Source organism: Choloepus didactylus, chromosome 8, assembly GCF_015220235.1.
Source record: "Choloepus didactylus isolate mChoDid1 chromosome 8, mChoDid1.pri, whole genome shotgun sequence".
NCBI classification, from domain to species: domain Eukaryota; kingdom Metazoa; phylum Chordata; class Mammalia; order Pilosa; family Megalonychidae; genus Choloepus; species Choloepus didactylus.
The window spans coordinates 59,381,172-59,406,914 of record NC_051314.1 but is presented as its reverse complement, the minus strand read 5'-3'; the positions used below and the strand labels follow the sequence as shown (position 1 = coordinate 59,406,914).

General features: G+C 34.6%; 1 protein-coding gene across 1 annotated transcript in view; it reads left to right on the top strand.

Moving 5' to 3' along the window:
* RAB21 (RAB21, member RAS oncogene family) overlaps nt 1–25,743 on the top strand; it is a 43,882-nt gene that overhangs the window by 4,234 nt on the left and 13,905 nt on the right. Inside the window, exons 2-6 of the mRNA XM_037846145.1 lie at nt 7,218–7,277; nt 7,812–7,919; nt 11,248–11,311; nt 21,152–21,206; nt 21,707–21,795. Coding sequence (XP_037702073.1) covers nt 7,218–7,277; nt 7,812–7,919; nt 11,248–11,311; nt 21,152–21,206; nt 21,707–21,795 — 376 coding nt within the window. The remainder of the gene's footprint in view (nt 1–7,217; nt 7,278–7,811; nt 7,920–11,247; nt 11,312–21,151; nt 21,207–21,706; nt 21,796–25,743) is intronic.

The window sequence follows — 25,743 nt, the reverse complement described above, 5'->3', positions numbered from 1 at the left end:
TTAATGATCTTGGTAAGTTACTTAAATGTCTATAAACTGGATCCTTGTCTGTAAAATGGGAATACATCTCATAGGACATCTATGTGGATTAAATAGAGTACGGTCATATGTAAAGCCCTCACACAATGCCTGACACATGTTTGTTAATAAATGTTTGCTGTTGGATGAATAGGTTGTGCTTAATTTGTTTTTTTTCCCCTATGGTAATTAAGCCATAAAAGGCATTGAGATTAATTAATTTGACATGAATTGTTTGAGAATCCATGCTCAGAGTGATCATTACATTTTAAAATTCCTTAGTGACATAATTTTTTTAAAAAAAATTTCCATTCTAGACTTTTGTCTGGAATTGACATTTCTAGACTTCAGCTTCTTTTTTGAAAAACTGTGACATGAGCCATCCTTTGGTGTTTTAGTACTGCCACTTTTCCCAGAGTTCCCTTTAGGTTATTTACAGTCTAGAGTAATCTTGTAGGTAAACTCTCTGTTGAACTCAAGATCTTTTACCTGGCCTGGGAAAGTAGAACTTATATAAAGTACTCATACCTTCTTGTGTGATTTACCCTCCAATTTGAGGCTTCAATAAACTTGGCAGAGACAAGAAAAACAATTGGAGTGAGGAAATTACTGCTTTTTCTTTGACATTTATTAAGGCCATTCTTGAACCAAGCAGTTAAATTGAAGAAACATTTATTTCTTACCTGTTATATATCAAGCCTTGTGCCAGCTGGATGATATAAAGATGTGTAAGGTACTTCCCTTGCTTTCAGGGGGCTTTTAATGAAGGCTGACAGTTTAATAGGGGCACTGGACTGCTTTAATCTTTTGGTTATGAACATTACTTGGAGGGGCTTTTGTTCATAATTTATTCTATCATTACCTTACTTTAGCCATTGGTTTGCTTTTCTGACTTTATTCTTAAATAATTGTGTCATTTGGATTGTCACCACTCCTGTCTTTTGTGTGTCCTTAGATCTCTGCTCCTGTGCAGGTCACTTCCGCCTCTTTAGATGTACCTCTTTTTTCCTTATTTAAAGTGCTTTAAGATTATGTAGTCATATTTAAGTGCATTCTAATCCTTTTGACAGTTTCCTGTATAAAATGGGAAACCAACAATTGTTTTTCATTTTAGAGTTATATCTGTAGAATTCTACCTGTCTGCCTCCTGAAGTCTAGGGTAGGTGCCTGTCATTTGATTAGCAAAGCAGTGCTGTAAGGTTGGCTGGGCAGGTAGTTTGGCAAATGAGGAAACTAAGACGTAGATTAAATTTCTGAGGTCCACAAGTAGTTATGGTGTACCATTTTCTTAAGCCAAGTCTGCTGCCTTTTTTTTTTTAAACACGTTACTCTCCCAAGCAAAACCTGGCATTAAAGGTTCTAGGAGTTGATTTTATACCTTGTGTCATAGTCTTTGATTTAGGAATCTTGGTTTCCTGGTTTTTAGGATTATTAGTTTGAATGTCTGAAATACCTTCTAAATAGCTCTGGAAGCCTGTAAGTGTTGACTCAACCAATTCATTACAATATCTTTAAAATGCAATAGGTGAAATTTGCAAGCATCTCTTCACCACCCCCCCACCCTCCCCCCAGTACTTTACTAGCTTGGCTGTACATCTAGACTATAGAAGGTAGGGTGGCTTTTAAAGAAGAGTTTTTCTTAATTGTGGCTGTGAATCCCTAATATGTTAGTATTCTGTATCTGCCATTTTTTGTTTTGTGCGATAAGCTACTGGTTAGAAATGATTTCTTGACTCTTCTTTTGAAAGTTTTTGTTTGGACGCTAAACTGATTATAATCCCTCTTTTTTAGATACTAAGGACAAGAAATGTGGATGAACTCAAGCACCAACTTGGTTTTCTGATATTATATTTTTATTGCCTCAATACAGAAAACAATTTTATAAAGTATCTGCTTGAATCCTGTCATGTCTTAAGTTTAAAAGTGGTACTAGATACTTTTTAAGCCTGCAGCAGTGTTAGTGAATCTAGCAAACATATTTTAACTAAGCACACACACACAGACACCCCATTGATGAAAGCTTGTTGAACTTAGTCCATATTAGAAAAATCAGGAAAGTATTTTTCCGTAATTCATTTACAGTGTTGTTTTCAACAGGTTCCTTATAGTTATAAGAAGCTGCCTTAGTTTGTTTTGCCAGTAGTTAGCAAGTACAGCAAGTGATTCTGTTAACAAAGAACCAAAGTTGACTAAACAAACAATGAAAAGGCTTTCATTTGGCAGATATAATTTGTTCCTATTAATTCCTATAATCTTGTTTTGATTTTTTTGAACAGTTTTTTTTTAGTCATCCGCTATAATTTCAAATAAGATGTTGGGTAAACAAGCATAGGTGCAAATGACAAATAATAGCGTGAACCAGTAAGATTGTTGGTTTCTTTAAAAGTACCCCTAAAGTTTGGAAGATGAAATCATTAGGATTAGAAGAGGTAGTGGTGCCGTTTCTTAGGGTTTGTAGAAATAGGGTAGAAAACATATCATTACCTGATCCTCGTTACTTTGTACCTTTCTTGAGAATATTTTGGGAGGTGACTTGGTGTCCAGAACACTTGCTGTCCCGGTGGAGAAATGTCAGGTTAGGAAATGGTGCATTGTTTTGGAATAGGTAGTTTGGTGCAGTGGAAAGATTGCAGCACCCTCACTGTAACACCAGACTGAGCTGTCTGACCTTGGGGGAGTTACTGAATATCTTCAAGCTCCAGGTTCACAACTTATGGAGTGAATTGCTCACTTCACGGGGTTGTGAGGTTTAAGTGAGAAAGCCCTAAGCACAGTAGTTGGCCCATACTGTTTTTTTCCTAGAACCTTTTGAATTAATATATCAATTTAATTGATACAAAAATGCCATTTTTACCTTCCCTTTCTAGACTGAGGGGTTTCTTCACTGGGAGGTTGGCAGGGATTTTTAAATCCCTTGGGAATGTGTGTATATTGTTTTTGATATATGCATGAGCAGTTTTCTTGGGAGTAAGTTCGTTTATAGCTTTCATCAGATTCTCAAAAGTGTTCATCATCATCCCCTACCCCCACTACCACGTAACAGAATTAAGAACCATCGTCTCAGAGTAAACATTATAATATAACTACACATGGTCTCACTAGTCTGGCCAAATTAATTAGGGGTGATTAAAAAAGAAAAGACATTTCGGCCTTTTGATTGTTTGCTACTATCTTGATGTTCTATAAAATCTTCCAGCCCTATTCTCTAGTATAATTGTATTTTTTAAAAAAACAGAAGATTTTTGTCCTTAAGAAAATATCTATAAAATATTTAAAACTTAGGGTGTAATATAAAATGAGATGATTTTTTTAATAGGAGGAATTTTTCCATAAAGTTGGGCTTAAATTTTTCATTATACAGAGGGGAAAAAAAACATTTAGGAGGGATCGTCCTTTGATAATGTGCTTTACCAGTGCATCAGATATTTGAGTTAAAACAATTTGGTTTATAAGGAAACTTTAAGGAGCATATCCCTTACGTAAATTGATATTATGGATGAGTTTATTTACAATAACAATATTTGAGTGTCTGCTATGGGCAGGAGCACTATGACTATTCCGTTCCTTTCCCCTTCTGCTAGAGAAAAAGTATTAGAAAGCTCAGAGCTCAGTCTGGGAGATACTGTAGCATAGTGATTATGAGTCATGTCTGGAGCCAGACCATCTGGATTTCATATCCCACTCTATCACTTACTGTGTGATCTTGGGCAAGATCCTTAACCTCTCTGTATCTCACTTTCCACATCTCTAATATTTGGATAATAAATATATCTGCTTCACAGGGTGTTATGAGAATTAAATAAGTTAAAATTTGAAAAGTTCTCAGAACACTGCCTGACTTGTAAGCTCTATGAAAGTGTTAAATATATAAGAAAAATGTAATCAATTTGAACAGAAGACTTATACCTCTGAAAGATAATTTGCAGTACAAGACAGTATATACTGTGTATTACAAGATTAGGGTCCCTAAAATTCTTCAGGATAGAGAGATTCAGTGTGGATTGTGTAGGTGGTATAAGAAAGCTTTAAAATTCAAGGAATAAAAAAAGGGCATGAGCTGGACTTGGATAGGTGGGATTCAGAAAGAGAAAACAGAATAGGGTCCAGTTAGCTTGGAATTTTATGAACAAACATATATTGGAGGAAATGTGAATAGACCATATAAGTTGGAGAGTAAGTAGAGAAATAGTGGAAGCTATTTTAGGAAGATAGGCACAGCTTATATTGTGGAAGTCCTTGGATACAGAGATAAAGCTTTGAGACTTCTTTGTGGCTTAAGATTCCCCAACTTTTACCCACTTAAAGGAGAAGCTTATGAATGGTTTTCTAAAAAATACTTAACACAGTATCTGTCACAAAGTAAGCATTCAATAAATGTTAGCTACTACTAGTAGTAGTAGAAATAATAGCTGTATGTTGTGTCACTGTATGGATAGGTGTATTTGTTTATTTTTAACTCAATTCCATATTGATTCCCTATTTTAATTCCCTATTGCTGCACACCTTTATTTATTTATTTTATTATAATTAACACTGTGAAGAGCACCTTTAACACTGTGAAGAGCACCTTTCTATCAGATCGTTTTGTACATCCATGGTTCCCTAGGGAGACTTAACACTGTCCCTTAAACTCACCATGGGATAGAGGGTAGGGATAGGTTTCAGAGGGGGTGGTATATAGGAAGTAAGGGAACCTTACTAGCTCTGATGTACTCCTCTCTGCTGAGAAATCCTTACAACACTCATAACAAAAAGATTATTATGGTAGTAGCTGCCAGCAGGGATATTGTTCATATACTTATTAAAAATTATAACTTTTTAGAGAACCCGTATATGCGAGTAAGATTTTTTTTATCAGGGAGGCTTTGGGCGTTGAGATGTTAATTTGGCATTGGGGCAGAGCAGTGTGTGAAAGGAGACTAGAAATTTTTACATTATGACATAAATTGAGACTGTTGGTGATGGAAGCCTAGAGGAAATATGGAAACTAGACAAGTTTTGTGGGTTTGGGGGGCTATGGAATGACAATATAGGAAGAAGACTTGATGGACTTTCTAAGACTTTAAACTTGAATGACTTGGAGAATGTGATCAAAATACTGAAGGGAAAGTCACTTTTGGAGGGAAGGTCAGTTTAATTTTAAATATGTTTGAAAGAAGAGAGGCATTTAAGTTAACCTATCCATTACATATTTGGATAGGATTCAGATTTTGATTTTCTTGTGTATAGCATTGTTATTGAAACCTTGAAAATAGTGGAGGTCAAATAAGTTACATAGCTAGCAAATGGCACAGCTGAGATTCAAATCCAGTTCTGTCTGCTCTAGAGTGCATATTCTTGGCCCCTATACTATAATGAGTGGGAGAAATCCTTTATTCACATTTATCATAACATATATTTGATCTTCTCATTTTCCAAATTATTTTTTTTGCTATTTAATTTATCTTTTACCCTTTCTTTGTTTCATTTAATAAAATATCCTGAGCTGGTATACTTTGGACCTTGAAGGCAGACATTCCTGGATTTGATCCTAGCCCTGCCATTTTTTATTTCTCTCTGAACACTAGTTAATCCCTAAATCCTGTGGCTTTTTCTTAGTACTAATTTTCTTTAGTGTGCCCATAGCAAAAAGCCCTTTCTAAAGTCTAGCTTCCTCTGTGTTTCAGTAGTAATCCACCATCCTAGTTTTTCATGTGTTAACTTCTTTGCACTTTCTTCTAACAGATACATCTAAATATGACTATCTCTACATAACTCGGAATTTGGCTGTTTTTTCTTTTTTTTTTTTTAAAGACGTCAACTGACTATTGAGAATCTGACATTTCCTCTTTAATAGCTCTTGATTCGTTTCCCTCTATTCCATCTTTGTGGTCTTCAGGCCCTTTTGTTTTTCTTTTATCTTGTAATAGCATTGTGTCTCCTGGGTTTAGTCCTGGCCTTTCAGGTTCAGCCTCTCTTCCTTTCCCAGAGTCATTCCCCTAAAATAAAAATCTTAAAAACCTTAATGATTCTCCATACCAACAGCAGTATTTCTTAATAGTTCTTTAGTATGTAATAAGTATTTCTCCAGGGAAAAAGATGCTCTGTGATCAAATGAGTTTGGAAAATATAAACACAATTAGTCAGGCTTCCTTTTGGTAGACCTGCACAGAACCTCGATGTGCTGATGTGCATTTTTAATTTACAAAGGGGTTACAAAGCAATAGGCAGTATTTCCCGAATGTATACCTGACCATTGTACACTTTTTAAAAAAAAATACATGTATCTTGAAACAGGTTTCATTAAGACCCACAAGGTAAAGTCCATGCTTGTAGACATGGAATTCTAGGACCTTTTTGAATTGGCCTTTGCCTATCTTTGTGGTTTCATCTCTGGCACTGACTATACCAACTTGGAGTTCCCCATAGGGTAGCAACAGGGTAGGATGGGGTGGGGTGGGATGGGAGAGTATGTATTTCAGGTTTCAGTGGTTTCAGCCTCTGTCAGGAAAACCCCCATTACTCCTAAAGGGGAGGTTATCACCTCTCTGAAACCTTTGACTCATCCAGGCAGGCTTTGCACCTCCTTTCTCAGCACTCTCCTTACAGTATACTTGGCAGGACCCTCCATTTTAGCAAGTATTATGTGATATTGTAATTCTCTTTACATTTTATTTCTCCAGTAGACACTAAGCTCCTTGAAGGCTGGAGTACTTCCTTTCATTTCTGTGAATTAATACCTAGGATAATTATTAAATATGTTAGACAATTGAATTATAAAATAATTGCAGAAACATTTTGAATAATATTGGCATTCATACAGTTAAATAATCACCAGTAAATATTTCTTGTTTCTTAGAAATGTCTTAGAATTTTTCTTTTTATAATAAGTTCATAAGGTGGCATGAAATGAAATGTTCTAAGAAAAATTTTGTTTCACATATATAGGGAGAGAACTAAGTAAAAGCACTTAATTACCATTTTTCTTCATATTTTTCATGAGGTGTGTTCATAAAACAAAATATCTTTTTCATAGATAAGTAAATAATATTCTGTCATCAATGAAAATAATGCTTGGTCATTCATAAAAACTGAATGATTACTTTCTCTTCCAAATAACTTTATTTTCCCATTGAGATGATTTGTTCATATATAGTTGTCAAGATAAAAAACATTATTTTATGTGAAACTCCGTTTAACGTATCTTTCTCTTTTCTTAGGCATCTTTCTTAACAAAGAAGTTAAATATTGGTGGGAAAAGAGTGAACCTTGCCATATGGGTAAGTTAACCTTTTCAATTACAGGAGTGGAGGCCTTTGCCTCTTCTTGGTGGTCTAATAATTAATAGACTCAGGGAATACAGAGCAATAGGCAGTATTTCCTGAATAAAGCTGACCATTGTACACTTCTTAAAAAATACATGTGTATTTTTTGAATTTGAATATTTGGATTTTTCACTTAACTGAAGGTTAGACAAACTTTTTTTTTTTTTTTAAAGCATTTTTTAAAATCTGGTTAAGCATTGTATCTTGAATACAATTGAATACTTGAATATTGCTATCATAACTTTTCAGTTGGGGAAGGATTAAACTCAGTGGAAGGGGAGAAGTGACATTTGTATCACAATGGAGCATTAAATTTCAATTATACTTTGACTTTTTAAAAAGTTTGTCCTGTTCTGTTCCTTTTAACTGTATTTTGGGGTTATCTGTGACTCCATGCTGCACTTCTCAATTAATAAAAAGTTCACTGTAGTTGCAATATCAGATGTATTTTTTCCTTCTGATCTAATATATGTTCATTGCTTTATTTAGGACACAGCAGGTCAAGAGAGATTCCATGCATTGGGTCCAATTTACTACAGAGATTCAAATGGAGCTATTTTAGTTTATGACATAACAGATGAAGATTCTTTTCAAAAGGTATTGTTTGCTTATGGGTAGATGACTTAATCAGAAGAACACTGATTTTTCAAGTCTCCATTAACATGTCTTTGTTCACTGAAGTGATTAGTATTGGTTTTAAAGGTAAAGGTAGTAGCTGGTGGTGGATACCTGAAACTTTTAAACTACAACCCAGAACCCATGAATCTCGAAGACAGTTGTATAAAAATGTAGCTTGTGAGGGGTGATGGTGGGATTGGGAATGCCATGGGGACCAAACTCCACTTTGTCTAGTTTATGGATGGATGTGTAGAAAAGTAGGGGAAGCAAACAAACAGATAAAGGTACCCAGTGTTCTTTTTTACTTCAATTGCTCTTTTTCACTCTAATTATTATTCTTGTTATTTTTGTGTGTGTGCTAATGAAGGTGTCAGGGATTGATTTAGGTGATGAATGTACAACTATGTAATGGTACTGTAAACAATCGAAAGTACAATTTGTTTTGTATGACTGCGTGGTATGTGAATATATCTCAATAAAATGATAAAAAAAAAAAAGGTAAAGGTAATAGTTTTTGCATAAATGGTGACTACTCATATTTTTAAATGGAGTATTTCATTCATATTAGGGTTATTAATAGTTTATCACTTGGGTTTCTCTGATAGTACTAAAGAGAAATAATCATATTTAGAAGTAAAGCTTCAGAAAAATGCACAGGCTTTTTTCCTCCCTTGAAGGAAAATCACATCCATTTCTTTGATTCAGTACCACTGGGTACCTGAAAACTTTGTGTGACTACATGGGCTTCTTTATTATGAAGATGAAAATGGAAGAACTGAGTCAAGTTTAAACTCTTTCTCCTCATTAAATGTTAAGTGTACAATGTACATTTAAAAAGCACAGGCTAGGTAGTTGTTTTAAAGCTCTTGCATTTTTTTGCCCTTCTTCCAACGTACACCTTCTTCCAGTACTTTTAAAGTTTGTTCGAGACCAAAAATGAATTGCCATTAAAATTATCTCTGAATTCTCATCACAATCAGAATCAGTTGATTGTTTCTTTGACCTTTCCTCCTAAAGCCCCTCTTGGAATAAATTTGTCAGAGATGTGTAACTAAAGGTGTAATTTCCAAGACAGAAACTTTTCTTGCCTGAGTTGCAGGTCTGTGCATGTTGAAATAGCTTTTTTAGTTTTTTTCTTTTTTTTCTCTTCATGTTTTTTTCCAGTTGAATATAGTGAAGCCAGTACAAAAGTTAGTCCTTGGATTATAAATGATATGAAAAAACAGTCCAAGGAATAGGAAAATGAAATGATAGGTAGCTTGCAGATTTAATAATTTTTAAAAATATTTTTGGAGTTGCTGTTTGCTGCCTTTTTTTTTTTTTTCATAGAAAGGAATAGTATAAATATTTTATTGATTAAAAGAAGGAGGATTCTTTTAGTTTGAAAAGTGATCAGTTATATATTGCTGCATAACAACCCCCCCCCCACACACATACACACACGAAACTTGGTGGCGTAAAACAGCAATTTATATTTCTAATTATTCTGTGAGTTGACTGGGTATGTCCTTTGCTCTATATGGTGTCAGTGGGGTCACTTGTGCAGCTGCATTGAACTAGAAGCTTGGCTGGGACTGGAATGTAAATGAAGGCCTGGTTCCCCATGTGGCCTTTCACTCCATTTGGTGTCTCATCTTCAAGGGACTCCCTCCTCATGCTTTCTTGTTATTCCATATCTAGCTGAAGCTTCTTATATAACAACAGGAGCTCAAGAGTGTAAAAGTAGAAGGTAAGGTATCAGGCGTTGTTAAGACTTAGGTCTGGATCTGCATTGCATCACTTCTGCTACATTGTCTTGGTCAAAGCAAGTTACAAAGCTAGCCCAGATTTAAAGGGAGGGAGAATAGACTCTACCTCTTTATGGGAGGAGTGGCAAAGAATCTGTGGCCTTCTTTATGGCATCACAAAAAGTGTGGTAAATAAGATGCCTGTTAAGGGAAATCTAATTGGAGATTTTTTTTTTTTTTAATGATTAGATTAGGAGGTTGTGGTACAGGGAGTAGAGTAATACATCATTGGATTCTGGCATTTCTTTTGAGCTGATGAGATGTACATTTTATACCAATACTGTCAAAACTATATGTGAAATCAATGAGGGATAGAAGTGAAACGGTTCTCTGAAAACTCTATACGTACATGTAAATGAAGCAAAAGGTGGGGCTGTACTGAGAAAACTTTGATTCATTGCTTCTGTAAAGTTAAGGTGGTGGTACTGATCATCTTTGCTTTTATAAGGATTTTGGATTTACTAAAGACACTTCCTCTGCATTCTTGCATAGCATAGGAGTGTGGAACTGTTACATTTGTACCATAGAACCAGATGCACAGTAAGTGCTTATGACCACACGTCTATTGTGGTTTTTGTAATTTGCAGATGTGTGTATTTTTTTAGGAAGGTACGTAAGTTCTAGGAAGGTATGTAAGTTCTATCTGATTTGATTACATACAAGTTAAATTCCATTACAAAAAAATGAAAAGCGTCCAAGTTTTTTCTTTATCCTGGAGTTTTATTATACTCAACATATTTAAAATCATTAGTTTGAAAGATCAGTTTACTTAATCACCGTTTACTCCTAACTGTGCCTGGTGGTATGCTTGGTCCATAATGGGAATCAATTTGTTAATGGAGATATCGTATACCAGCAGTTCTCAACCAGTGAGTAATTTTGCCTCCCAGTGGACATTGGGCATTCTGGAGACATGTTCGGTTGTCTAAACTGGAAGAGTGCTACCGGTATCTAGTGAATGGAGGCCAGGGCTGCTGCTAAGCATTGTTTCTTGCACAGCACCATCCCCAAAACAAAGAATTATCTGCGCCAAAATGTCAGTAGTGCTACAGTTGAGAAACCATGTTGAACACTAAATGATGAAAACGTCTTTTGCCACTCTTTTTTGGTGCCCACATATAGGACACAGAAGCTCATATATCCTGTAATTAGGGTTCAAAAGATTGTTTTAAGTCCATGAGTTCCTAAATCTGAAGTGACTATACAAGCATCTCTTATGCAAAAGCTTTGCTTGGATCTATAGAAGATTTATGAAGATACATAATTAGAGGTGTTTCTGTGTATACCCATATGGAGATAGAGATCTTTTCATTGTGTGTGTGTGTGTGTGTGTGTGTGTGTGTGTGGTTTGCAGTATGATCTGGCAATAAATGATCATACAGCAAATCGTTACTGGTAATAACTAAATATTTGGGCTGTTAGAAAAAATTCTGAGGTATTTTGACAGTGTTAAGTTTTTGGATATTGTAATGGTACACATAACAAGATTTGTCTTAATTCTTGTTCTTTTGCATACACAGGTGAAAAACTGGGTCAAAGAATTACGGAAAATGTTGGGAAATGAAATCTGTTTATGTATAGTTGGTAAGCATCATTACTTTTTAAAAGATCATCTTTTGTTTTCTGAATGTTTTACTAAACAAATAGTAAACAAGTAATTCTCATTTTGAAGTTAAATGAGAAAGGAAGAATGGCATTTAATATTTTAGAAGACTTGACGATTTGGAAAAGATCTTCCAGGAGAGTCAAACTCTGTACTTCACAGAATGCCTTGAGAAGCAAGGAGGAAGCTAAAATTGTGAGGTTTCAAGTCCTATAGACTCATTTCAGTTGGACTTTTTCACCATAAGATTTATTTAGGAAAAAAAGAATTCAGGAACTACTTTAAAATAAAATTAAAACCAGTGGGACTTAAGCCAGTGCTCTTGTTCTATATAGTTGTTCACATTTTTAAGTCAAGAACAAATTTGACCCCAAGGATACAATTATATCATACACTAAGTTGAGGAATATTCTTAATGGGAAGAATAAAGGAACTCGAGAAGTCATCCTTGAACTTCTGGAATTTCTCTTTTTTCTTTATTATTTCTATAATATAACAATTAATTATTGAGCAATAAAAGTGTAGTAGACAGTGTACTGTGTACTCAACAGACATTATGTAACCCTTTTAGGGCTTAGTAGAGGAAGCTGCACCTTGGAGATACTTAATAACTTGCCCAGTATCAGACGGCTATCAGAGATGGGATTTGAACTGAAGTCAGTCTGACTCCTCTGCCTGTATATGTATTTTTTAATTAAATTCAGTTTTATTGAAATGTATTCACATACCATACAGTCATCCATGGTATACAATCAGTTGTTCACAGTACCATCATATAGTTATGCATTCATCACCCCAGTCTATTTTTGAACATTTTCTTTACATCAGAAAGAATCAGAAACAGAATAAAAAATAAAAGTAAAAAAAGAACACCCAAACCATTCCCCCATCCCACACTATTTTTCATTTAGTTTTTGTCCCCATTTTTATACTTATCCATCCATACACTAGATAAAGGGAATACGATCCACGAGGTTTTCACAGTCACACTATCACCCCTTGTAAGCCACATTGTTATACAATCATCTTAAAGAGTCCAGACTATTGAGTTGACGTTTGATAGTTTCGAGTATTTACTTCTAGCTATTCCAGTACATTAAAACCTAAAAGGTGTTAGTATAGTGCATAAGAATGTCCACCAGAGTGACAGCTTGACGCCATTTGAAATCTCTCAGCCACCGAAACGTTATTTCATTTCATTTCTCCTCTCTCTTTTGGTCAAGAAGATACTCTCAGTCCCATGATGCTGGGTCCAGATTCATCCCTGGGAGTCATGTCCTGCGTTGCCAGGGAGATTTACACCCCTGGGAGCTCTGCCTATATTATTAATCCTTATGAAGTATATTGCCTCATACTGTCTTCTCTCCTCCCTAGTAAGAATAGCCTTGGGGAAACCAGGCTAGTGGAGGATGAAGATGGCATTTGGGGAAATTAAAATTCTGCTTTTTAGCCTTAAGAATGTTTGTTTCTTGCATCTTGTCACCATTAGATTGGTAAAATTTACAGTATCAGATCGGGGTGCCAAGTCTAGTGGAGCAAAGGCCAAGGAGATGATTTGGCTTTTTAGTATAGATGCTGCAAGGTGTTAGGCTTGATGGAGGGAATATTTCTTACCAGAATACTAGGCCAATACTTCAGTAGTCATTTAATGAGTTTTACCTGGCTTTGTCTGGTTTCTGAGACTTGCTGGGTGTGGAAGGGGCCACAGTAGGTGAATGACTGAAGATTTGATTATTTTGGATTCTGATCATCTCTCAAAAGAGAAAAAGAAAAATGACTAACATTACTTGAGAAAGTTGAAGTCTCAGGGCCTTGTTACTTGACTAGGGTCACAAAATAACATTAAAAACTTAGCTGTGTTAAATAAGCTTACGGATTTTACTTTAATCTTCATGTTTCTTTACATTTAAACTTCATATTCTCCATGTTCATAGTATAAAAAGGTTTAGGAATAGCTCTCAAGTAGGGTCAAATAATCCTCAATTTGTTTAATGTGTATTAATGATTAGTAGAAGTATGAACAGCTCTCTCTCACTCTCTGTTTCTATTGGCAAGTATAACATGGAATTTTAGTTTCAAGTTGGAGTAGGAAGTAATTTGAGAGCTCATTTTAGTTCATTGTTCCCAAACTTAACTGATTGTAAGGATAATGTAGAGAACTTAAAAAAAAAAGTTTCCCAGGCCTCATCCCAGGTATACTAAATCAGAATCTCTGTGGATGGGACTAGGAATTAATCACTTCTCTCTTTTCATTCCACCTTCCTTCCTTTCACATATATTTTTGAATGGCTCCTTGATGCCAGGCATTGTGCTGTAATGCTGATGTCTAATGGTGTTTGGAAACAACTTATCTAGTTTAATGTAATGCAAGAATCTCATTTAGGTCATCATGTTACTGTTGAATGAAGGCTTGTACTGTCTTGACTCAATGTTTTTGCCAGAAAGGTTGCTACACTTAAAAAAAAAAATTACTGTGGTAACATGTATATGTCCTAGAATTTGGCATTTTGATCATTTTTAAGTATATAATTCAGTGGTATTAATTGTGTTTACAATGGGCTACCATCAACACTGTGTATTACAAAGTGTTTTCATCGCCCAAACTGAAACGCTGTATCCATTAAGCAATAACTCCCTATTTCCCCTCTCCCCATCCTCTAGTAACCGCCAGTTTACTCTATGACTCTACAAATTTGCTTTTTCTAGATATTTCATTTACGTGGAACCATATTTGTCCTTTTGTGTCTGGCTTATTTTGTAATATAACATATATACATAAAAGTGTTAACTTTCCAAGTACAATTTAACAAGTAGTTAGCAAATTTCAAAGAATATTATAGGTTACAATTGCAGTTTCAGTTATGTTCATGTTGAAAATGTCTAACTTACTTTACTTAGCATAATATTTTCAAGATTCATCCATGTTATATCATGTATCAGACATTTATTCCTTTTTATTGCTGAATAATATTGCATTTTATGTTTACACCATATTTTGTTTATCCATTCATCTGTTGATGGATATGTGGGTTGTTTCCTTCTTTTGGCTATTGCAAATAATGTTAAGAACATTGGCAGTACAAGTACTGTTTCTGAGTACCTGCTTTCAGTTCCTTTGGGGATCTACTACTTAGGAGTAGAATTGCCAGATCATATGATAATGCGATGTTTAAATTTAAAAAGAAAAAAATTTTTTTAACCAGAAGTTGTAGATTTACAGGAAAATCATGCAGAAAATACAGAATTCCCACCCCCCTCTATTATTAACACTATGCGGTAGCGTGGTACCTTTGTTAACAATGGATGAAAAAATATTATAATTGTATTGTTAACTATAGTCCATTGTTTACATTAGGGTTCACTATGTTACAGAGTGTGTGTTTTGGTTTTTTAAAATACTTTATTTCTACTAACACACAACCTAAAATTTCCACTTTTAACGACATTCAAATATACAATTTGTTAGTGTCGGTCATATTCACAGCGTTGTGCTACCGTCATCACTATCCATTACCGAAACCACAAACAGAAATGCTACGCTGGTTAAGCATAACTCCCCATTCCCTAACCGCACCTAACCCGGATTCTAATTTCTGACTCTACAAATTTGCTTATTCTAATTATTTCATATCAGTGAGGTTATTTATTTGTCCTTTTCTGTTTAGCTTGTTTCACTCAACATGATGTCTTTAAGGTTCATCCATGTGTTCACATGTATCAGAACTTTATTTCTTTTTACAACCAAATAATATTCCATTCTATATGTATGTCACATTTCGTGTGTTTATCCATTAATCTGTTGATAGACACTTAGGTTGCTTCCATCTTTTGGCTACGTGAATAATACCACTATGACCATCAATGTGCAAATATCTATTTGAGTTTGCCTTCAGTTCTTTAGGGTATATACCTAGAAGTAGAATTGCTGGGTGACATTGTAATTAAATACTTAATTTTCTGAGGAATTACCAAGCTGTTGTCTGCAAAGGCTTCACCGTTTTACATTCCCACCAACAATAAGTAAATGTTCCTATTTCTCCACATTCCCGCTAACATTGTTATTTTCTGTTTTTTAAGAGTAGCCTTTCTAATGGGTGTGAAATGATCTTATTATGGTTTTGATTTGCATTCCCTAATGGATAATTGTGCTGAGTATCTTTTCATGTGCTTATGAGCCATTTGTGTATCTTCTTTGAAGAAATGTCTATTCAAATCTTTTTCCCATTTTTAATTGGTTGGTTTTTTGTTTGAGTTGTATGATTTCTTTATGTATTCTGGATACTAAACTCTTACTGGATATGTGGTTTCCACATATGTTCTCCCGTTTAGTAGGTTGTTTTTGTCTTTTACTTTCATGATAAAGTCCTTTAATGCAGAAAAGTTTTAAATTTGGATGTGGTCCCATTTATCTATATTCAGTTTCGTTGCTTGTGCTTTAGGTGTAAAGTCTTAAGAAACCATTGTCTAACGTAAGGTCCTGAAGATGCTTCCCTACATTTTCTTCTAGGAGTTTTATAGTTCTGGTTCTTATATTTAGGTCTTTGATCCATTTGAGTTAGTGTGAAAGAGTCCACCTTCATTCTTTTGCATATAGACCTCTGGTTTTCCCAGCATCATTTGCTGAAGACCTTTCTTACCCTATTAAGTGGACTTGGTACCCTTGTCAAAAATCAGTTGGGCATAAATGTGAGGGCTGCTTTCTGAACTCTCAGGTCGATTCCATTTGTCTACCTGTCTGTCCTTGTGTCAGTACCATACTATTTTGATTACTGTGGCTTTGTAATAAATTTTAAGATTGGAAAGTGATTCATCTAACTTTTTTCTTCTTTTTCAATATGGCTTTGGATATTTGAGTCCTTTACTCTTCCAAATAAATTTGATGATTGGCTTTTCCATTTCTGCAAAGGTTTTTGGAGTTTTTATTGGGATTGCATTGAATCTGTTATTTACTTTGGGTAGAACTGACATCTTAACAAAATTTAGTCTTCCAGTTCATGAACTTGGAATGCCCTTCTATTTATTTAGGTCTTTTTTGATTTCTTTTAGCAGTGTTTCGTAGTTTTCTGTGCACAAGTCCTTTACATCTTTGAATTTATTCCTAGATACTTGATTATTTTGGTTGCTATTATAAATGAAATTTTTTCTTGATTCCCTCTTCAAATTGTTCATCACTAGTGTATAGTAACACTATTGATTTTTGCATGTTAATCTTGTACCCCACCACTTTGCTGAGTTCATTTATTAGCCCTAGTAGCTTTGTTTGGGATTTTTCAGGATTTTCTATATACAGGATCATGTCATCTGTGTTAGAGAAAGTTTTACCTTTCCTTTCCAGTTTGAATGCCTTTTATTTATTTTTTTACTTAATTGCTCTGGCTAGAACTTCCAGTACAACATTGAATAATAGTGGTGACAGTATGTATCCTTGTCTTGTTCCTGATCTTAGAGGAAACACTTTCAGTCCTTCACCATTGAGTGTGATATTAGCTATAGATTTTTCATATATGCCCTTTATCAAGCATATATTCCTTCCATTCCTGGTTTTTAAGTGTTGTTATCAAGAAGGGGTGCTGGATTTGTCAAATGCCTTTTCTGTGTCAGTTAAGGTTTTTTTCCTTCATTCTATTAATGTGGTGTATTACATTATTTTATATATATAGAGAGAGAGAACCACCCTTACATACCTGAGATAAATCCCAGTTGATCTTGGTGTATAATTCTTTTAATGTGCTGTTAGATTCCTTTTGTTAGTGTTTTGTTGAGGCTGTTGTATCTATATTTATAAGGGATATTGGTCTGTAATTTTCTTCTGGTATCTTTATCTGGCTTGGGTATTAGGTTAATATTGCCCTCATAGAATGAGTTAGGCAGAGTTCCCACCCCTTCCATTTTTTTGGAAGAGTTTCAGCAGAATTGATGTTAGTTCTTCTTGAAATGTTTGGTAAAATTTGCCAGTGAGGCCATCAGGTCCTGGGCTTTTCTGTGTTAGGTTTTTGATTGATGTTTCACTTAAGTCTCTGTTGAGATTTTTCTCTTTCTTTTTGAGTCAGTGTATGTAGTTTGTGTGTTTCTAGGAATTTGTTTCTTCTAAGTTATCTAATTTGTTGTTGTGGAGTTGTTCAAAGTATCCTCTCTTAATCTTTTAATTCTGTGGGGTCAGTAGTAATGCCCCCCCCATTCATTTCTGATGTCAATTATTTTTGTCCTCTGTCAATCTAGCTATAGGTTTGTCTGTTTTCTTCATCTTTTCAAAGAACCAACTTTTGGTTTCATTGATTCTCTGTATTGTTTTTTGTTTTTGTTTTTGTTTTGTTTTGTTCTCTCTTTCATTTATATAATCTTTATTTCCTTCCTTCTGCTCTGTTTGGGTTTAGTTTGCTCTTCTTTTCCTAGTTCTTCTAGTTTTGAAGTTAGGTCCCAGATTGAAGTCTTTCTTCTTTTTTAATGTAAGCTTTTAGAGCTGTAAATTTTCTTCTCAGTACATCCCTTGCTGCATCCCCTAAGTTTTGACATGTTGTGTTTTCATTTTCATTTGCCTTAAGGTATTTCCTAATTTCCCTTGTGATTTCCTCTTTACCCATTGGGTGTTTAAAAATGTGTGGTTTAATTTCCACGCATTTGTGAATTTTCCAGTTCTTGTGTTACTGATTTCTAGCTTCATTCCATTGTGGTTGGAAAAGATATATTATTTTTTAATTTATTGAGACTTGTTTCTGACCTAACATACATTCTATCCTGGAGAATGATCTGTGTGCACTAGAGAAGAATATGTGTTCTCTTGCTATTAGATGATGTGTTTTGTGGGTTTTAATTCTCTCATAACAGTATTGCTTTTCCTTTGATCAGTCACTGTGATGAGTATGGCTGATATTAATAACTGTTCTTTATTTAATATGTGCTATAGCCAGACCTTTTACAGATGTTGTATCTTATTTTCATATCAACCCTGCAAGGTTTGTTAGCTACAGCTTTACATAAGCGAAGCTAAGAGAGGTTAAGTAATCTGTCCAACATCTTACAGCTATGAATGAAGTGGGTCAGATTTAACAAGTTTTGTCAGAGGTAAAAGCCTGTTGAAAGCTTCTTTCTACTGTGCCAGTCTAAACCAAATATGCTTCTCTTTATCACTATTATACTGTTTGCCCTTATGCCCTTCTCAACGGGCATGTTCCTTTCATGTTCCTAATGCAAATGTATATTTTTACAGAATATAAACTTTTTATTATTTTTGGGCAGGAGGTTTAGCCCCATGCCTCCTCCCTACGCCTCTTGCCTCAGCCTGTTTGGCTTGTTTATAATCTTCAGTACTTACTATACATTCAAGTTGGGCCTTTGATGGTTGTTCTTGTTTTCAGGTGTTTAATACCTATCAGAAATTTCCCTATGTATTTGCATAGTAGTATTGAAACAGATTTGAGCCTCAAAGCTCCCTTAACTATCTTGCTTTTAAAAGAATATGGGAGCTACACTAAGTTTATGCTTCAGAAACTTAAATCCTCCTGAGAGCTCCCATGCCAGCTAAGCCCCTAAACCCAGAGGCAATAGCCTCTTCAAGAACATTAACCAGATGCATCCCCTTTTCCCATAATGAACACCCCTTTTCAACATGAACAGTTTAGGGTGGTCACTGGCTAGACATCCCTGAAGATTGGAAAAGTGATTAAACTAGAGGAAGGGGTAACAAGACAAGATAGAATTTAACAAAGGATTAAGAATACTGGATCTCTATAATTTTCTTTTTCTTAGTTAGAATAGCTAGAAGGAAATACCTGAAATATGGAACTGTAACCCATAACATTCCTGGAAGTTTCCTGTATAACTACTTGTTAAATCGTACTTTGAAAGTTATCACATTTTTGCATATATGTTATGTTTCACAATATGGCAATAACTGAAACTGGAAATGTAGCTCCTAACATTCTTTGAAATTTGCTAACTAGTTAAATTGTACTTGGAAAGTAATTACTTCTATGTTAATATGTTTTATTCCACACACACACACACAAGAATACAGGAGCTAATAAAAGTTTTTGAGCTTCAGAAGGATGTCCATTTACTAATAGGTTAGTTTTCTGTGACTTTGTTGGTGCTAACAATCTGTGTGAACACTGGTTTGTACAAAGAAGCACTAGTTAAAATTTAGTAGACGAATTAAAAAAATTTTTAATAGAATAACAGTTGTTATTAAAAGAGCTATTTAATAACCTAATAACTTATTAAAATAGTTAAATTTAAAATATTATTAAATAATTTGTTATGTCTGAATAATTTCCGCTAAATGTTCATTTGAGGCAGTAAAGTGATTATCTACTTTCCCTATTGTCATTCTTTTTATAGCTGATTCTGGTGGAATTTTGAAAAAGAGGAATTAAAGATCTAAAAAAAAATTTTTAATAGGGTTTTGGTTAATTCGAACAAAAATCTCCTTGCTATTTATAAGGGGCAATTCTCTTTTACCTCTTTTAGTTGCAATATATTGTGCCTCAGTCTGCTCAAGCCACTGGCCACTAGGTGGTGCTTTTTGCATTCTTTGGAGCATAAAACAATCTGTTTTTCCTCTGGTGACTATCAGAATTGACTGTAATATTTAGCAAATTAAAAATTGAATTGGAAAACTATAATGTAGGAAATCAAAACTAATATGGAACTTCTTGCTGAGAAAAACAAATAGATGTTTAAAAAAGGAAAAGTTCATTACTTAATTTGCTGGTACACACTGAGTTTTAGTATAGTCTGCTTTCCTCTCTGTCATCCTGAGACTATGGGTTTTCAAATAGTTCCTGCAGATGCTAGCAGTTAGTTGCTGAAATTATTTGAGGTCTTTAATTTACAGAACCTCTGGGTTCTTTCATTGGGTGTTTACTCCATTGCTTTAGGAAATGTATATATTTGAAATGGTCTTCTAGATTCTAAGGACTCAAGAAAAAAATGACCTTATTTACAAGGTTTCTTTTTCTCCCTATAAGTCATAATAGAAGAAAAATAAATATTTTCTTAAAATGTCTTTCCCTAGTGTATTTCTCCCACATTCCTATCTGTTACTTCCATTACCTTGAGCAGTCTGTATTTTCAGCCAACTCACCTTAACTTCTGTCCTGTATTCCTTAAAGAATCTAAAAGCAGTTTCTTCATTTTTGTTCTGCTGGCTTTTTAGTGTAAACCCAGTTTGGTTCCATTGTTTAAGGCGAACGAAAGTTATTTGCTGTAATCTTGAATGTGCATGCTGTAAAATATTAAGTTCTCTTATGTTTTTAAACAAACAGCACAGTTTTCTCCCCATGGTGGTGGAGTACTTAATCCATACATTCTGATTCTTATGTTAATCAGTATACGTCAGTCAGGAAACCAAAATATTCTTAAGATCCAAGAGACTAACCTAATGTATTTTAGTAATAAGTAAGATAACCTTTCTCAGTTATTGACTATCTCTTAAGTTGATTGTGAACTATGGAAAATTTTGCTGTCACTTTTGACCATTTAAATTGGTGAAGAATTCCCTAGGGGTTCGTTGTCCATAGTGTGTACCCTAAATCAAAGAATATTGCCCTCTTTGGAAAAGTTGTTTTCTCTGACTGAGGATGCAACTTCAGGGGGGATAGGCCTTAAATCATTTGAGGGAGGATGAGACATTCATCTTGACAGCTATGATCAACCCTCATATCATAGGGATTAGCCTTATAGTTCTAGGACATTTATAAGTTGAACAAGGATTTGTAATATTTTTCTTGGTGATCAAAATGGTAATTGTATATGGTGAGTTGGCTTAATTTTGTTATGAAAATGAGTCTATTAAAAATTGATATTTATTTTTTCCGAATTAGGTAATAAAATAGACTTGGAAAAAGAGAGACATGTTTCCATTCAAGAAGCAGAATCGTAAGTGTTATGTTCCCCAGTCATTCCCTGGTAGAAATTAAGATCTTCCTGTTTGTACAGCATGCTTCACCATTTAGATATTATTCCAACCTCTTAATGTAGACTGAGCTATTGGATTCAGTGAATCAAATTTTACGTCGGTAATTTCTGGGTTTCTAACATATTTAAAGACATTCTACTCTCACCCTTTTTTATTTCAGTAAAAAATATATGAGTGATATTAAACTGTGATGATTAAATAGGCAGTCACAAAAACTTTTAAAAGTATTTGAGCTCCATATTAACCTGTAAGAACTTCAAATCTTGTTAGATTTGTATTCTTACGTAAAATTTGATTCAATGTATAAAGATATTAAGCAGCAATATAATCTTAATTTCACTAAACTTGGGTTAATTCATAATCAGTCTCTAAAATTGCTACTATAAAAAAATTCAAATAACGGTCATGACAAAAACATGAAAAATTTTTATATCAATCACTAATGTTCCATTTTTTTTAGGTATGCAGAATCTGTGGGGGCAAAACATTACCATACTTCAGCCAAACAGAACAAAGGAATTGAGGAACTCTTTCTTGATCTTTGTAAAAGTAGGTATATTCAGATCTAGTATGTTTCAGAATGGCTCCTTTTTAAAATATTGGCGATATTTATAAAGTAATGTTTTACTAATCCTTGTTAATGATCACATTGATCGATTTTTACTTAGTGTCTATTAGAATCTATGATTATTTACTTCACAGTGTAAAATTACTCACTTTAAATGTGAGGATCACTTTTTAAAGCTTGAATAACTTACTTTAGCCCCTGTTTCAAGCAGTAACTAATGGCTATGAAATCATATATATATATACTATGTTCTAAATACACATTAAAATAAATGCAAAACTATTAAAAGTAAAAATGGAAGTAGAACTTATAGACCAAAACACATTTTAGAGATATAACAACCTGTTGCAATCCATGGACCTTATTTGGATCTTGGTTTGACAAACCAGTCAAAAGAACATGTATGAAACAATTGAGAATATATTAATGCTTACTGTATATTTGATATGAAGAAATTATTAATTTTTTAGGTATGATTTTGGTATTGTGGTTATGCTTTTTTAAAGAGTTCTTATCTTTTAGAGGGACATATTAAAATAATTTTCAAATAAAATTAAATGTGTCTGGGATTTGCTTCAAAATAATGCTGTGGGTGTATGGGTGTAGAGAAATAAGAATTTGATGAAACTGGTTTTTCTCTCCAGAAAAATGTACATATACACAAATTTTGGAGTAAATTATAGGAGTTTTACAAATTTCAGAAGGTAATTCATAAGTCTTGTAGAAAAGTGAATCTCAAGGTGAAGTCCCCTGAACCAGCAGCATCAGCATCACTTGAGAACATGTTAGAAACGCACATTCTTCAGCTCTCCCCCAAACCTACTGAATCAAAATCTCTGTGGGTGGTGCCAGAATCTGTGTTTTAACAAACCCTCCATATGATTCTGATGCAAGCTAATATTTGAGAGCCACTGCTGTAGATCATTGCTTATTCAACTTTAATGTACATGTGAATCACTTGGAGAACTTGAAATGCTGATTTTGCTTTAGTAGGTCTGGTGTGAAACCTTAGAGACTCATTTCTATTAAGTCCCAAGTGGTGATGATACTGGTTCTCAGATCAGATTTTGAGTAGCCAGGCTCTAGATTAGTGATCTCCAGATGTCAATAAATCTCACATCTTCACTGAAAATTTTTTGAGTATTCCCTAGATTTTATTAAAAATTATATAACTCATACAAGTATTAATTTATTTTGTACCTGTGAAATATATATAAAATCAGAAATTTTGAGAAAAAATTTCATCACAGGGGATTACACTGCACACTTCAATTTTTAAAAACCATTGTTTTAAACAATGTTTTAAGATGTTTTAAACAGTCTCTGTACCCAAATTTAAGAACCCTTGTTCTGTCTTAAGTACTTCTTTTCCTCTGTATTTTTTTGTTTGTTTGTTTGTTTTTCCATTTTTTTTTATTGAGATTGTTCACATACCACACAACTATCCAAAGATCCAAAGTGTGCAATCAGTTGCCCATGGTACCATCATACAGCTGTGCATCCATCAACACAATTTTTTTTTCAATTTTTAGAACATTTTCATTACTCCAGAAAAGAAATAAAGACAAAAAAGGAAACTCCAATCCTCCCATACATCTAACCACTCCCCCTTCATTATTGACTCATAGTTTTGTAATAGTACATTTGTTACTGTTGATGAAAGAATGTTAAAATACTACTATCTGTAGTATATAGTTTGCAATAGGTATATATTTTTTTCCTATATGCCCCTCTGCTGTTAACCTTGTAGTTATAGTGTCATACATTTGTTCTAGTTCATGAGAGGAATTTCTAGTATATGCACAGTTAATCACAGACGTTGTCCACCACAGGATTCACTGTTTTATACATTCCCATCTTTTAACCTCCAGCTTTCCTTCTGGTGACATATGTGACTCTGAGCTTACCCTTTCCACCACATTCACACACCTTTCAGCACTGTTAGTTATTCTCACAACGTGCTACCATCACCTCTGTCCATTTCCAAACATTTAAGTAAACCCTAGTTGAACATTCTGCTCGTAATAAGAAACCGCTCCCCATTCTTTAGCCTTGTTCTATGTTCTGGTAGCTTATATTTCAAGTCTATGAGTTTACATATTATAATTAGTTCATATCAGTGAGACCCTGTAATATTTGTCCTTATGTGTCTCTTATTTCACTCAGTATAGTGCCCTCAAGGTTTCTTCATCAACCCATTTTTTTTTAAGATGGTTTTGTTTATACACCGTAGATTCTGTCCTAAGTAAACAATCATTGGCTCCCTGTATAGTCACGTATTTATATATTCAGCACCATCGCCACTATCTATATAAGGACATCTCCATTTCTTCCACAAAGAAGGAAGAAGAGTCAAAGAAGGTAGACAAAAGAAAAAGAAAAAAGAAAGAGAAAGAAAAAAACATGACAGCTTGAAAGCCACAAAAGGAAAGATAGCATTAAACTAAAGTAGAATAAAGAGTCAGACAACATCACCAATACCAGGAGTCCCATACCCTTCTCCTATGTCTCCCCCCGCCCCCATATGCATTTAGCTTTGGTATATTGCCTTTGTTACATTAAAGGAAGCATAATACAATGTTTCTGTTAATTATAGTCTCTAGTTTGCATTGATTGTATTTCCCCCCCAATACCACCTTATTTTATTTTATTTTTTTAAATCTTCATTTTATTGAGATATATTCACATACCATGCAGTCACACAAAACAAATCGTACATTCGATTGTTCACACTACCATTACATAGTTGTACATTCATCACCTAAACCAATCCCTGACACCTTCATTAGCACACACACAAAAATAACAAGAATAATAATTAAAGTGAAAAAGCAATTAAAGTAAAAAAGAACACTGGATGCCTTTGTTTGTTTGTTTGTTTGTTTCCTTCCCCTATTTTTCTACTCATCCATCCACAAACTAGACAAAGGGGAGTGTGGTCCTTATGGCTTTCCCAATCCCATTGTCACCCCTCATAAGCTACATTTTTATACAACTGTCTTCGAGATTCATGGGTTCTGGGTTGTAGTTTGATAGTTTCAGGTATCTACCACCAGCTACTCCAATTCATTAGAACCTAAAAAGGGTTGTCTATATAGTGCGTAAGAGTGCCCACCAGAGTGACCTCTTGGCTCCTTTTGGAATCTCTCTGCCACTGAAGCTTATTTCATTTCCTTTCTTTTTTTTTTTTTTTTTTTTTTAATCTTCATTTTATTGAGCTATATTCACATACCACGCAATCATACAAAACAAATCGTACTTTCGATTGTTTACAGTACCATTATATAGTTGTACATTCATCACCTAAATCAATCCCTGACACCTTCATTAGCACACACACAAAAATAACAAGAATAGTAATTAGAGTGAAAAAGAGCAATTGAAGTAAAAAAGAACACTGGGTACCTTTGTCTGTTTGTTTCCTTCCCCTATTTTTCTACTCATCCATCCATAAACTAGACAAAGTGGAGTGTGGTCCTTATGGCTTTCCCAATCCCATTGTCACCCCTCATAAGCTACATTTTTATACAACTGTCTTCGAGATTCATGGGTTCTGGGTTGCAGTTTGATAGTTTCAGGTATCCACCACCAGCTACCCCAATTCTTTGGAACCTAAAAAGGGTTGTCTAAAGTGTGCGTAAGAGTGCCCACCAGAGTGACCTCTCGGCTCCTTTTGGAATCTCTCTGCCACTGAAGCTTATTTCATTTCCTTTCACATCCCCCTTTTGGTCAAGAAGATGTTCTCCGTCCCACGATGCTAGGTCTACATTCCTCCCCGGGAGTCATATTCCATGTTGCCAGGGAGATTCACTCCCCTGGGTGTCTGATCCCACGTAAGGGGGAGGGCAGTGATTTCACCTTTCAAGTTGGCTTAGCCAGAGAGAGAGGGCCACATCTGAGCAACAAAGAGGCATTCGGGAGGAGGCTCT